This window comes from Urocampus carinirostris, chromosome 9, assembly GCF_059441175.1.
Source record: "Urocampus carinirostris isolate Australia breed hairy pipefish chromosome 9, RoL_Ucar_1.0, whole genome shotgun sequence".
NCBI lineage: Eukaryota > Metazoa > Chordata > Actinopteri > Syngnathiformes > Syngnathidae > Urocampus > Urocampus carinirostris.
In genome coordinates this window covers 37296964-37310413 of record NC_142357.1, presented here as the reverse complement: position 1 = coordinate 37310413, position 13450 = coordinate 37296964, and the positions used below count along the sequence as shown (strand labels likewise).

General features: G+C 40.7%; 1 protein-coding gene across 1 annotated transcript in view; it reads right to left on the bottom strand.

Moving 5' to 3' along the window:
- Nucleotides 1-13450, bottom strand: part of dock2 (dedicator of cytokinesis 2) — a 167325-nt gene that overhangs the window by 28712 nt on the left and 125163 nt on the right. The window contains exons 27-31 of the mRNA XM_088343674.1: nt 5513-5611; nt 5354-5448; nt 979-1057; nt 795-895; nt 591-649 (exon numbers count right to left, since the gene is read on the bottom strand). Of these exons, the coding sequence (XP_088199800.1) occupies nt 591-649; nt 795-895; nt 979-1057; nt 5354-5448; nt 5513-5611 (433 nt within the window). The remainder of the gene's footprint in view (nt 1-590; nt 650-794; nt 896-978; nt 1058-5353; nt 5449-5512; nt 5612-13450) is intronic.

The following is a 13450-nucleotide window of genomic DNA, read 5'->3' as shown; positions in this document are numbered from 1 at the left end:
CCCAATTGCGTAACGTTTTCTCACAATTTTATTGAAAGAAAGAGGAAGGGCAGCGCCTGCGATCCGATGCTCCCTGGACGCGGGAAGCAAGTCGCTCTTGCACTCGGATTTGGATCCGAATACGGAAGAGGATCTTCCGTAGCGAGCGATGGCGGTGTCAGGGACGGAAAAACAGGTCGGTAGCCAGGACAGGGAGAGCAAAAGCGTGGTCGGGGTCGGAAACGAGTCGTAAGCCAGGACGGGAGAGTAGACGTAGTCAGTATCAAAAATGGGTCGTAAGCCGGGACGGGAGAGCAGGCGTGGTCGGGATCAAAACAGGTCGTAGCCGGAGACAAACAGGGGCAAAAACGGGACTGGTGGGAGTCAGGGTCGAAAAAGGCTTGCCTTGTATAAACAGAGGTTCGCAAACGGACTGACAACAGGGGATTGACAGGAATGGTTTTAAATAGGGACAGGGAGCCAATCAGAACCCGCAGCGGTTGGCGCCAAATGAGCGCGCACAGGTGATTCACATCGGTAATCATGACAATAACAATGTCATATCACAGTATACAGTATTTGCAACTGACTAAGGTGTCATTCTTTCTTACCCAGTTTGAACCAAATGTCCCGTATGGCAAAGCCGATAAGTCGTCTCATATCTCCGTATCTGAAATCGAGAGCCGGTCATCTCATTTTCAAAGGTTCAAGAAAAAAAAAAGAAAAAAAAAACAGGCGCTAATCTGCATTAACATGTGCGCTAATTGAAGGAGGAAATTTGTATAAATCCCGATATAGACGTGTTTCATTCTCACTTGGCAAGGATCTTGTTTCTTTTGGTGGGCGAGAAATGTTGCAGCTGCAGGGACTCCTGGGTGATGAACGCCACCGCCAAGTGGAAATAGTTATTCCACAACTAAACGGGTGAGGAACAGAAAAAACGGTATAGTGCAACTTGACGTTGACATCCTTGGCGTTCATTCTTCAGGGTAAACTCACCTGCACTTCGAAATCGTCGTTGTTGAGGAACTTTTTATTCATGGTGCCGGCGTAAGTATTGATGGCCCTCAGGAAAACACTGAATATCAAATCAAATACAATCAAATTTAGGTTGTAAAGTGCATTTCAGGCAAAACATTGCCATTCGGCAAGACAATAAGACAATAAAGACCCCGCTTCTATCCCCACACAACCCAAAAAACCTAATACACAGACACACAAATTGGTCAAAATACAATAAAAGTAAAATAAAATGGGATAATGACAAGGCACAGACTAACCAAGTGAGGAGAGGAACCCGAGTGGGGGTTATCCACATTGATCATTGGTGAAAAAGCAATAAAATTAAAATAAACAGTAGTAGAAATACAATGTTATCGTGACAAAGCACAGGCTCACCATGTGAGGAAAAGGACCTGAGTAAGGGTTATCCACACTGATCATTAGTCAAAATGCAATTAAAGACAAAATATACAAGAATAGAAAAAAAACGTGATCATCACAAGGCACAGACTCACCATGTGAGGAAAGGGACTGGAACGAGTGTTATCCACACTGATCATTGGTCAAGAAGCAATAAAAGATAAATAACCAGTAATAGAAATAAAATGGGATAATGACAAGGCACAGACTAACCATGTGAGCAAAGGAACCTGAGTGAGGGTTATCCACACTGATCATTGGTCAAAATGCAATAAAGCCAAACAAACAGTAACATATTTTTTTTTATCATGACAAGGCACAGATCAACCGTGTGAGGAAAGTGACCTTAATGAGAGTTATCCGCACATACTAACCATAAGAGGGAAGTAACCTGAGTGGAGGTTATCAAAATAGATTTAAATACAGAATGTAAATGCTCTGAATCGTATCAGGGCCAAGTTCTCCAGTGTCTCACACACATTATTAGGATGTGGAGAGGGGACACAACCAAGTTGTGCTACTACTTCTATAGAAATGCCAAATATATTCTAATGGGGAACATACGTGTCTTCTTCACAGAGAAGTTTCCAGCACCGCACACGCACATTATGAAGAGGTATAGAGGGGGTACAACCCAATTGGGCTCCTACTTCGGCAGAAAATCCAAATATATTCTAAATGGGAACATACATTCTTGGAATTCTATTTTGGTCCAGCTCCAGTGCCTCACGCACATTATAAAAAAGTAGAGAGGAGACACAACCACGTTTTGCCCCTACTTCTATAGAAAATGAAAATATATTCAAATGGGGATCCTAAATGCTTCGATTCATATCTTGGCACAGCTCTTTAGCGGTTTACACACATTACAGAGAGGTAGAGAGGAGACACGACCAAGTTGTGCTACTACTTCTACAGAAAATCTAAATCTATTCAAATGGGGATCCTAAATGCTTCAATTCTTATCTTAGCACAGCTCTTTAGCGGTTTACACACATTACAGAGAAATAGAGAGGAGACAAAACCAAGTTGTGCAACTGCTTCTTCAGAAAATCATAATATGTTCAATTGGGGATCCTAAATGCTTCGATTCTTATCTTGGCACATTTCTTTAGCAGTTCACGCACAGTACAAAGATGTAAAGAAGAGACACGACCAAGTTGTGCTACTACTTCTTTAGAAAATCAAAATATATTCAATTGGGGATCCTAAATGCTTCGATTCTTATCTTGGCACAGCTTTTTAGCGTTTTACGCACATTACAAAGAGGTAAAGGAGAGACACGACCAAGTTCTGCTACCACTACTTTAGAAAATCAAAATATATTCAAATGGGGATCTAAATGCTTCGATTCTTATCTTGGCACAGCTCTATAGCGGTTTACACACATTACAAAGAGGTAGAGAGGAGACACGACCAGGTTGTGCTAATACCTCTATCCAAATTAAAAATATGTATTCTAATGAGGACCATAAATGCTTCTTTCTCACAAATCATATTAGCAGGCTGAATTTTTATAGTGTGGCTAAACATGTCCAACTATCTGATTTTGTTTTTCTTTCAGGCTGATAACTGATGTCATATTTGGCTGCAATGCTCAAAAGTTCCTCCCCACGGATTTATGATATCAAGTATTGTCAAAGGTCGCTGCCCGTCAATGGGGCAGTCCGGCTCATCATCGAAAAGTAGGGGGATGCTTTGCACTGAAGGGGTCTCCAGTCACCCGTTTCAAGGTTTCACAATGTAATAACTGATGTGTCTTAGGGGCCATAAAATCCAATTACAATGTGAATATACAGTATGTTTATGGATGCATATGTTTATTAGGATGTTGTGAGAACTGTGTAGAGTGATACTCAATTCTATTTAATGGTCAGAACTGAGTTAGACCCCCTCTAACAATATTTAGTGGTGCCTAATCCTAACACAACAAACTCTTATTGATATCATGCGTGTTTATTTTATTCGTTGATGTGGACGACAGACAAAACCTGGGATCATGATAACAATCCCAAGAACAACATTGCTTGGAATTAGAAAACCAAATCCCTCCTTTTTTTGTTGACTCCACCTGTGACAGTTTGAGTCGCAAAGAATGAAAAACCCAAACTTGATGAGTTTTGGACAGGTTTTTTCCCCTATCAGGAAAAATCCTTAATTCTTTGGATGATAGGAAATCCTGGTGATCTGATTGGCAAGTTACCCAAGACCAGGAATCCAGCCAGGATCTGATTCATCATAGAACTCTGAATCAAGGTTGGGATTTAATTTCCCCCATGTTCCGGTCCGGAGCCTTCACTATGAAAATGCTGGTCTACTAGTGATCTCAAAAGCCAAGAAGAAAACCGCATGTTCGAGAGGGTTCTCCATTCGGGCCGCAGTGCAGTGGAATGCTCTTCCCTCTAAGATGTAGGTTTTAGATGAAGGGATGGTCAGATAATTGTCTGTAGTTTGCAAGAGTCTGTATTCTGTGCAGCCCTTTGAGACTCCTTGTGATTAAGGGCCAAACAAATAAATATGACTTGACTTGACTTAAAGAACAATGGTGAACGGATGATGAAGGTGCTGTATCAGAGTCAGATAAGTTGGTTTCTGCTGCTACTGGTAACCATAGAAACCACTACTAGCTTTTTCATGTGGAGGAGCAAAACCCTTTCCAAAAAAAAAAAAAAAACAGCCTGGAGAGGGATGGGCGCCGCCAGGCTGCACTTGACTAGGACACACTATAGGAAGTGGTACCCCTCTGACCCTAGTGGTTAAGAGATCCGTGAACCGTGAACAATTGCCTGATTGATTCCCTTCCTATTTAAACTCCGTGCTCTCATTCACTCTTTGTCAGTCCGTCAATTAAGCTCTGCACCTGCAAGGCTAGCATTTTGACTCTGTCCCGTCCTGGCTGGTATCCTTCTCGTGTAGCCAGTATCTGGTATTTATCTTGTCTGTCCCGTCCTGTCCGGTATGTTGCTTGTGCATCCTGTATCCAGTACCGATCCCATCTGTCCCGTCCGGTATCCTGCTCATGTATCCTGTATCCAGTATCGATCCCGTCTGTTCCGTTCTCACCTGTATCTTGCTCCTGTATCTTGTATCGATCCCGCCTGTCTCGTCCTCACCTGTATCTTGTTCGTGTATCCTGTGTCTGGTATTGATCCTGCCTATTCTGTCCTGTCCGGTATGTGGTTTCGATCCCATTTGTCCCGTCCTGTCCGGTATCCTGCTCATGTATCCTGTATCTGGTATTGATCCTGTCAGTCCCATCTTCACCTGTATCTTGCTTGTGTATCCCGTATCCAGTATCGATCATGCCTGTCCCGTCCTCACCTGTATCCTGCACGTGTATCCTGTATCCGGTATCGGCCCCAGCCTGTCAGGTATGCTGATCGTGTATCCTGTATCCGTTATCAATCCCGTCTGGCCCGTCCTGTCTGGTATCTTGCTTGTATGCCCCTAGCTTCCTGTTTTCCCGTGCCTGACTTCTCTACCCCGCTTCTTCTGCCCGGCGATCGCCGAATCGCTGGTGTTTGTGTTCCCGCGCATGACTGCCCCCCTTCCGTAAATAAAGCTTGGTGTGAAATTGTTACAGTTTGGGTCTACTGTCTGTTCGGGTTCTGACAAATATAGGCATTGTGTGGACCTATTATTATCAATAGTTCAACATGGTCATGCTAAAAAATCCTAAAGAAGATGAGAGACCAGCAAAGTAAAATAATTGTTTGATTACTAGTACGCTAAAATGGTTATCTGGGGTTTATTACCAATGTTGTTTGTATATTTTCATAGCTATACTTATTTTTTCTATGCCCTTGTTGTATCTAAGGTGCTTCTGATGTAAGGATCTAAAACATATTTTCATCAAAACCTTAAAATATATTTTCCACAAAGACATATGGGCGAGGCTTATAATCAGGTGAGCCTTATAGTCCAGAATTTCCATTTTGACGCTTTCGGCTACCTGTTCTGCACCATGATCATGGCCATCCAGTCTGAAGGGTACACGTGCTTCCCGATGAGGTCTTTGAAAAGTAAAAAGGACTCCATCAGGAAGTCCTGCAGTGATGAGAACACAATTAGAGAACACGTTCTTAATCGGTGGCGTGAAGGTGACTCTCACCACAAGATCGGAAGTTGTGCAGAAAGTTTCGATGTACGAAGAATAATGGCGCTCCTCCATCTGGCTGAGGATGGCTGTCATGCACGCCACCACACGGGACTAGTTGCAAAAACAATATGCAAAAGAGAGAAGGGATACAGCTGTGGTAAGTCATTAAACCATCACTACAAGAAGGTTGTGCTGCAAAACAATGAAGATAAATTGTGTCATTTTTTTTCAAACAGAGTAACAGATATTTAGAATTTTCACCACTCATACAGTATTTGAGTATTCTATTCTAGATCAAAGGGCAAAAAAGTGCAGAGACACCGGCTTGCACTAACTGAACAAAACATGAAAGGACAGTGGATGATGTGATGAGAACTAAATAGCTCTAACTAAACAAAACATGAAAGGGAGTTTTATTCTGTTTCGCACAGTTAGAGCTTGTTAGTGTCTCAACATACCCTGTGTTGTCTTTCCTTATGTTTTTTTTTCAGTTTGATTTTGTTTTTGAACATATTCTGTTTCTTTTTTCTTTTTTTGTTCTGTTAACGTGTCAGTGTTCCAACATATTTTGAGTTATTCGGAGTTCCTTTCACATTCTCTTTAGTTCGAAGTAGTTGTTCCAGCATATCATATGTTGTCTTTTTGTTTGTGTAGGGTAAGATGTTATTCCCCCAAATAACCTGTGTTGTTCTTTCACATTTTGTTCATTTGGCTTTTGTTTTTCAACATATCCTGTGTTGTCTTTGTTTTGTGTTTTTTTGTTAAGATCTGGTTAGTGTTTTAAAAGATCCTGCTTATTCCCCTTTTCATATTTGGTTCAGTTAGAGTTATTGTTCCAACATATTCCTGTTGCTTTTAATGCATTTCCAGTGAGAATTACTGTGGTTTATCCCTTTCATGTTTTGTTCAGTTAGCGTTCCAAGATATCCTGGGTTGAAGTTGTTTCTGTTCAGTTAGATGCTCCATAATACCCATATTTTGTCCAGATAGACCTAGTTAGTGTTCCAACATATCCTGAGTTGTCCCTCTTTCATGTTTTTCTTTAGTTATAGTTAGCGTTCCAACATATCCCGTGCTGTCGTACGTTCACGTTTTGTTCTGTTAGATTGAGTTAGTGTTTCAATATTATGTAGCAGGTATTTGTAGTTGACTGTGTGTTAGGAGGCCTGCCGTCCTTAACTTACGGTGCTTCTAGTAAATTTCCTTGTTCTGTTTCTGTACACTATTCAATCCTGATATATTTTCTGTAAATAAATAATTTTCTAAAATCGTATTTAGTGTCTACATTTAAATGATGTGCTTTTCTGGAACCTGGGACTGGATAAGTTGACACTTAACCACATGGCAACATTGAGTCATGGTGTCAAAACAAGAACCTGGTTCTGAACACCCAAAAGACTGAAAAGATTGTGGTGGATTTCAGGACCAAGCACATCAAATACCAGCCTCTCACTATTGGCAACGAGGAGGTGGAGGGGGTGAGAAGTTTTAGATTCCTAGGTGTAAGAGTGACTGACGACTTGTCCTGGGGGGACCATACTGTTTTAGCAGTGGTAAAGGCCCCAAAACACCTCTACTACCTGAGAAAGCTGAGGACCAGCCACATCTCCAGAGCTCTGATGGCAAACTTCTACATATCTGCCATCAGCAGTGTACCGATGTACCGATGCTTCGTGTGGTTCTCCAGCTGCACTAAGGCTGACCAGCAGGCACCCCAGCCAGTGGTGAAAGTTGCCGGGACCATTCCGGGAACAACTCTACCCGAGATCAGCACCACCTACACCACTCGCTGTCTGAGAAGAGTCCACAACATCCTGAAGGACCAACACCAACCTGCTCACCAGCTCTTCTACCTATCCCCTCAGGGAGGAGATAGTAATCAATACAGACCAGAACATCAAGACTGGCCAACAGTCTATATCCGGGGTCGGCAACCTATGAGGGGTTAACCAGAGGCAGGCAAGCGCACGGCAAAATAATAGAAATAACAATGATTTTTTTTTTAAAGCGCAATTTTACCTGAAATTTAGACATTTTTAATTGCGCGCCGTGTTTACGTTAGCGCCCCTCCTCCTCTGCTTCGTGTGTGAGTGCGTGTCCGCGCCTCGCAGAGGAGGACAGATCCGTGTTTTAACCCAGGCACAGAAACACCGACGCGCGATAAATGAACGAATCATGACGGCTCTTCCAGCGAAAAAATCTCGTTCTTTTCAGCCAGAGTAGACAAATGAGTGGGGCTTTGTGCAAAAAAAATGACCGTGCTGTTTGTGCATTATGCCACGAGAGTGCATCAAGTGTTAAACGTCATTACGAGACGAAACATTAACATGAATTCAAGGATGAGTCTGACATTAAAAAGCGCTGTGATCAGGTACGGCCAACAAACTCAGATTCTGAAAACTTTTGTTACTGCTTAAAACACCACCACTGAAGCAAGTTATCACATTGCTCACTGCATAGCAAAGCATGCAAAACCATTTATACCTGCGACCAAATCAGCTATTATTTCTGTTGCACTTATTTTCAAGTAGCCTTCTGCCTTGGTGCTGTTATTTCAAGTTTTGATATTTTCTCCGATAAGATTTCATTGATGAATGGTATGGTAGCTGTCCATATCACTTGGTTTTAAATGTAGTTCATTGTTGATGAAGAATGGTTGATTGTGGTTAATTCTTGTGGTAAAAGGTTGAAGTCATGGGTGGCTACAGGCCTTTCTACATGTTGCTGATATTCAATTTTTAGCTTATTGATGAACAAGAATAGTGGAAGATAAATTGGTCAGTTATACAATTTCAATGTATATCCATGTCGTAAATTCGGACTGGTGTAAAATTACAGCTCCGTCGGATATAAAAAAAAAAAAATTGTGCGAGTCATTGATCTTGGTGTGGCACACTGATTTACAAGGAAATTTGAAAGTGGCACTCCACACCGAAAAGGTTGCTGACCCCTGGTCTATATCCACAGGCTGTGAGGCCATTGAACTCTGCCCCCTCTCCTCTTTGCCCCACACTCACAGACACAAAGGCCATCAATCACCTCCACCGACTGAGGATATTTGAACTAGTTGCACTACTGCAGACCTCAATCATTACACACTACTTCATTCTATCACAATCCCCGAGTGAACGATCGTGACTCTCGGACACAATAGCACTTGAACATTAACTTATTTAATTATGCTGTGATTGAGTTTTTTATGGTACCATGTCTGCACTTTTACTTTTAATGTGTATAACAGACTCAGAGACAGTTTCTTCCCCAGAGCCATCACCACCCTTTAGGACACACACCACAAAAAACTGAAACTCTTGCAAACACAATACCTCATACAGATGTAAAATTGTATTCATGCCTATGCTCACTTTGCACAATGTTGCCTATTTTTGCACTACAGCATATTGCATTAATACGATCCCAAAACTGTATGTAACATCCTACATACCCACACTTCTTGTGTAAATATTGTGTAAATTATAACCTTTATCTTCTTTGTTTCCTTTATCTTCTTGGTTTTCTCTTATTCTCACTGTTAAATGTGAAACTGGAGTGCCACGTCCAATTTGGTTGTCACAATATGTTCAACCCATTTTGTAACAATGACAATAAAAGTATATTCTATTCTATTCTTATCTATGTTTATTGGGTTTTTATGTATATTTATACTGAATATTTATGGATCTTTGTATTTTCTTTGGAACTGTGAATGGATGACTGTTCTTTCACAATGATAACACATTTTTTGAACTGACACAAGAACTGTGGTTGGATTTCAAACTAAAACAAAAACTACAAACGGGAGTCACATGACCTGCAGCCCCACTTTTGTTTACGCTAATGAGTGCTAACCTACTTTACTTACTGTACGTCCACTGTGTTATTTTGCTCCCCTTAAACATCAATCGGAGAATGTTTATGTTGCAGCGTTACATCATCAACGCGGAATATATAATAAAGTATTTGTGCGCTCTTACGCAACCGTGAGGAGATTAGCGGCAAAACAGGACACAGATGCTAGGAGGGGGGGAGCCAGGGATTTGCACCCCCACCTCTTCCCTCTTCTCCACTTGTTCAATTTCCCTCTTTATTTATCGTTCCTGTACATCAATTATTCATCAATGAACCTGCCAAACGAGGCAATTCAAATAGTTTGAATGTCGTCACAGCCGTAATGAAATCGTCCGCTGATTTAATCGAGTTCAGAGATCGGGGGGGAATAAAATGGTATTTCCCCTTAAAGAGACACTCGATTTATGCTGGGTGCTGTGAACCCTGTCGTTTCTGATGACGGCCCCCCACGAGATGCCCGGCGGTGGTGAAAGTCTTATGTAAAGCTGATGCGATTAAATATGATTAATTAGGATTGTTAGCTTTTAATTGAGGAAGAGTTCTCAGCTCATTTAGGATGGGGGGTTGGCAGAAAATATCATACAGGAGGACACAGGATGGTAAATGGTCTGCATTAATATAGCGCTTTTCGAGTCACGGAAGACCTCCCAAAGCGCTTAACAATGTGCTTCATACTTACCCATTCATACACACACTCACACACGGATGGCCAGAGGCCGCCTTGCAAGGCGCCTACCTGCCTATGGGGGGCATTAGGGGTTCAGTGTCTGTTACGTCCCATTCAGAATCAAATGTACAATGTATTTTGATAAGGGTATGTTTTTGTCGAGCCTGGGGTCTTTTTTTGTAGCTTTGTCCACCAAAGAGTGAACTGCACTCGTCCAGCCGTGATCCATTATCCCTGATGTTATTATGCTGTGAAAAGGAAATGGCAGAGCGCAATTTTATAGGGCCTGCTGGATCGTTTTTTTTTACCAATGTTGTATTTTGGCCTAAAACAAATTGCACTTGTGCAGCTGCAATCCATTGTCCCCAATCCAATACTGCTACAAGAGGTGCCCAAGAGCCAAGGAGCAGACTTTTCTAGTTTTAATTTAATTTTATTAACTGTTTAAACATATATTTATTCATTTCTTAATTTCTCTAAAGTAAGCAAAGCAAAAATATATTTAGATCTAAAGTTTTTTCCATGGGCAGCACGGCGGCGCAGTGGTTAGCGCTTGTGCGGCACAGTTCATGTCATGGGAACCTGTCGTGGGTTCAAATCCAGCTCCAGACTTTCTGTGCGGAGTTTGTATGTTCTCCCCGTGCTTGCGTGGGTTTCCTCCGGGCACTCCGGTTTCCTCCCACGTTCCAAAAACATGCATTTCAGGTGAATTGGCCGGTCCAAATTGTCCCTAGGTGTGAATGAGCGAATGAGTTGTCTGTCCCCGTGTGCCCTGCAATTGGCTGGCAACCAGTTCAGGGTGTCCCCTGCCCACTGCCCGAAGATGGCTGGGATGGGCTCCAGCCCCCCCGCGACCCTAATGAGGATAAGCGGTACGGCTAATGAGATGAGATGAGTTTTTTCCATTTTTTAATTTTTATTTTATTTTATCAAAATTTTAAAATACATTGATCTGTTTTGTCGATGTATTCAGGAGTTTTTATTTGATTTATATATAATTTCATTTTGTTTTATTTCATTGACATTTTGAATTATTTATCCTTTAATTTAGTTTTTTAAATCAAAACTGACAACACCAACATATATTGATCTATTATACAAAGCTTTTTAACTTTTTAAAATGATACTTGATTTTATTAAGTTATTATTTTTGTACTTTATTTTTTTTTCAAATCTTACGAAGTAGATGTATTTATTTATCTATATTTGTGAATGTAGTTATTATTATTTTATCAATTTTGTTTTATTTTATTTTATGTTTTTCTATTTTATTAATTCATACAGTATTTCATGCATTTATTTATTTTATTATTTATTCAGGTATGTCTGCATTTCTTCATTTTAGTAAAGTAGACAAAGCAAATACATTGATTTTTTTACCATTTTTGAATTCTATTTTATTATATTTCATTAAATTATTTAACATATTAAGGAAAAGGTTAAATTATTTTTCCAAATCAGACAACGCAAAACAATATATTGATCTATTTTGTTCATTTATTTACGAGTTATTTTTTATTTTTCTAAATTCTATTGTGTTTTATTGATTTAATTAACATTTTTCTGCATTTGTTTAATTGATTTCAGATTATTTTTTTTTCCTTCAAAGATGACAAAACCACCAGGGACAAGAGTACAAATCGTTTTTTTTTTTTTAATTTATAGTATTTTTTTCTTCTCCTTTTTACTATTTGTGAAGCAGGCCTGCCCAAAAAACCTGGCGGGCCACTGTTGGCCCGCATCCTGTCCTTTGCCCAACCCTGGCTCAGGGCGACTTCGTCATTCCCTCATCCAAACACAAATCGAATTTTAAACGGTGACACAAATTTAAGAGTGCGGAAGAAAAGCTTCAGGCAAGAAGAAAATAGAAGCGTTTCTGTTTGTGTTGGTTCATCTCCCCCCAGAAAAGTCAAAAGAAGTTAAAAATAAACAAAATATGAAAAAAGGAAATGAAGCTAAACAACGAATGGAGAGAACGGTTCTGAACATTTTTGAGCCGCTTGATTTTTAATCTGCACTATGGCGTTGTGTGATGACCCGGCGACGGCTTTATGTGTCCGGCGCCGTTTCTACTGTCAGCGAAAGTCCAGATGGCGACGCGAAACCCTCGCTCAATGACGCTTAAATGATGAGTATGGATTTGTGACATCTTTTCAAATGTTTCCGTATCCGGGGAAACACAAACTCAATTAAGTTATAGCAAAATGTGTTCTTTCATCTGAGTCATATTAGAAAAATAAAAGGATTCATTAAAAAAAACAAGTGGATTATATCAATCGTTTTTTTTTTTTATATGACCCACATGAAACATCCATCCATCCATTATCTGCACCGCTTATCCTCAGTAGGGTCGCGGGGGTGCTGGAGCCCATCCCAGCCATCTTCAGGCAGTGGGCAGGGGACACCCTGAACTGGTTGCCAGCTAATCGCACACAGGGACAGACAATTTGGACCGGCCAATTAACCTGACATGCATGTTTTTGGAATGTGGGAGGAAACCGGATTGCCTGGAGGAAACCCAAGCAAACACAGGAAGAACATGCAAACTCCAGACAGGAAGGGTGGATCTCATGACCTCAGAACTGTGCCGCACCCGCGCTGACCATTGTGCCGCCGTTCCCAAATAAATACATATACTGTATAATTAAAAATTATTTGTTAAACGCAAGTGAAACGAAATCATACTACTGTGTAAATTATCCTTTATTGTTTTTTCTTTTTTTCATTCTCACTGTAAAATGTGAAACTGGATTGCTTTGTCAAATTTTGTTGTCGCAATATGTATAACTCATTTTTTAACAATGATAATAAAGGTATATTCTATTCTATTACTTAAATCGATTTTGTATCTATATAAGTATATTTCTGATTTATTTAGAGAGATAGAGAAAGAGAGAGAGAGAGAGAGAGAGAGAGAGAGAGAGAAAGGGAGAAAAAGGAAACAGAAAGACGGACATGGAAACTCCGTCTCTCACTGTCTCTCTCGCTCTCTGTCCGTCTGTGTCTGTCTGTCTCTCACTCTCTTGCGGTCTCTGTATCTCTCTCTTTCACTGTCTCGCAACGTCTCTCTCTCTCTCTCTCTCTCTCTCTCTCTCTCACTGTCACTCACTGTCTCTCTCTCTCTCTCACTCTCTCTCTCTCTATCTCTCTCTCTCTCACTCACTGTCTCTCTCTTTTTCGCCGTTTCTCACTGTCTCTCTCTTTTTCGCCGTCTCTCACTGTCTCTCTTTTTTGCCGTCTCTCACTGTCTGTCTCTCACTCTCTCTCTCTCTCTCACTGTCACTCACTGTCTCTCTCTTTTTCGCCGTCTCTCACTGTCTCTTTCTCTCTCTCTCACTGTCTCTCTCACTTTCTCGCTCTCTCTTCATATATATATATATATATATATATATATATATGTATATAGCATAGATATAGATAGATATTTTTAATTG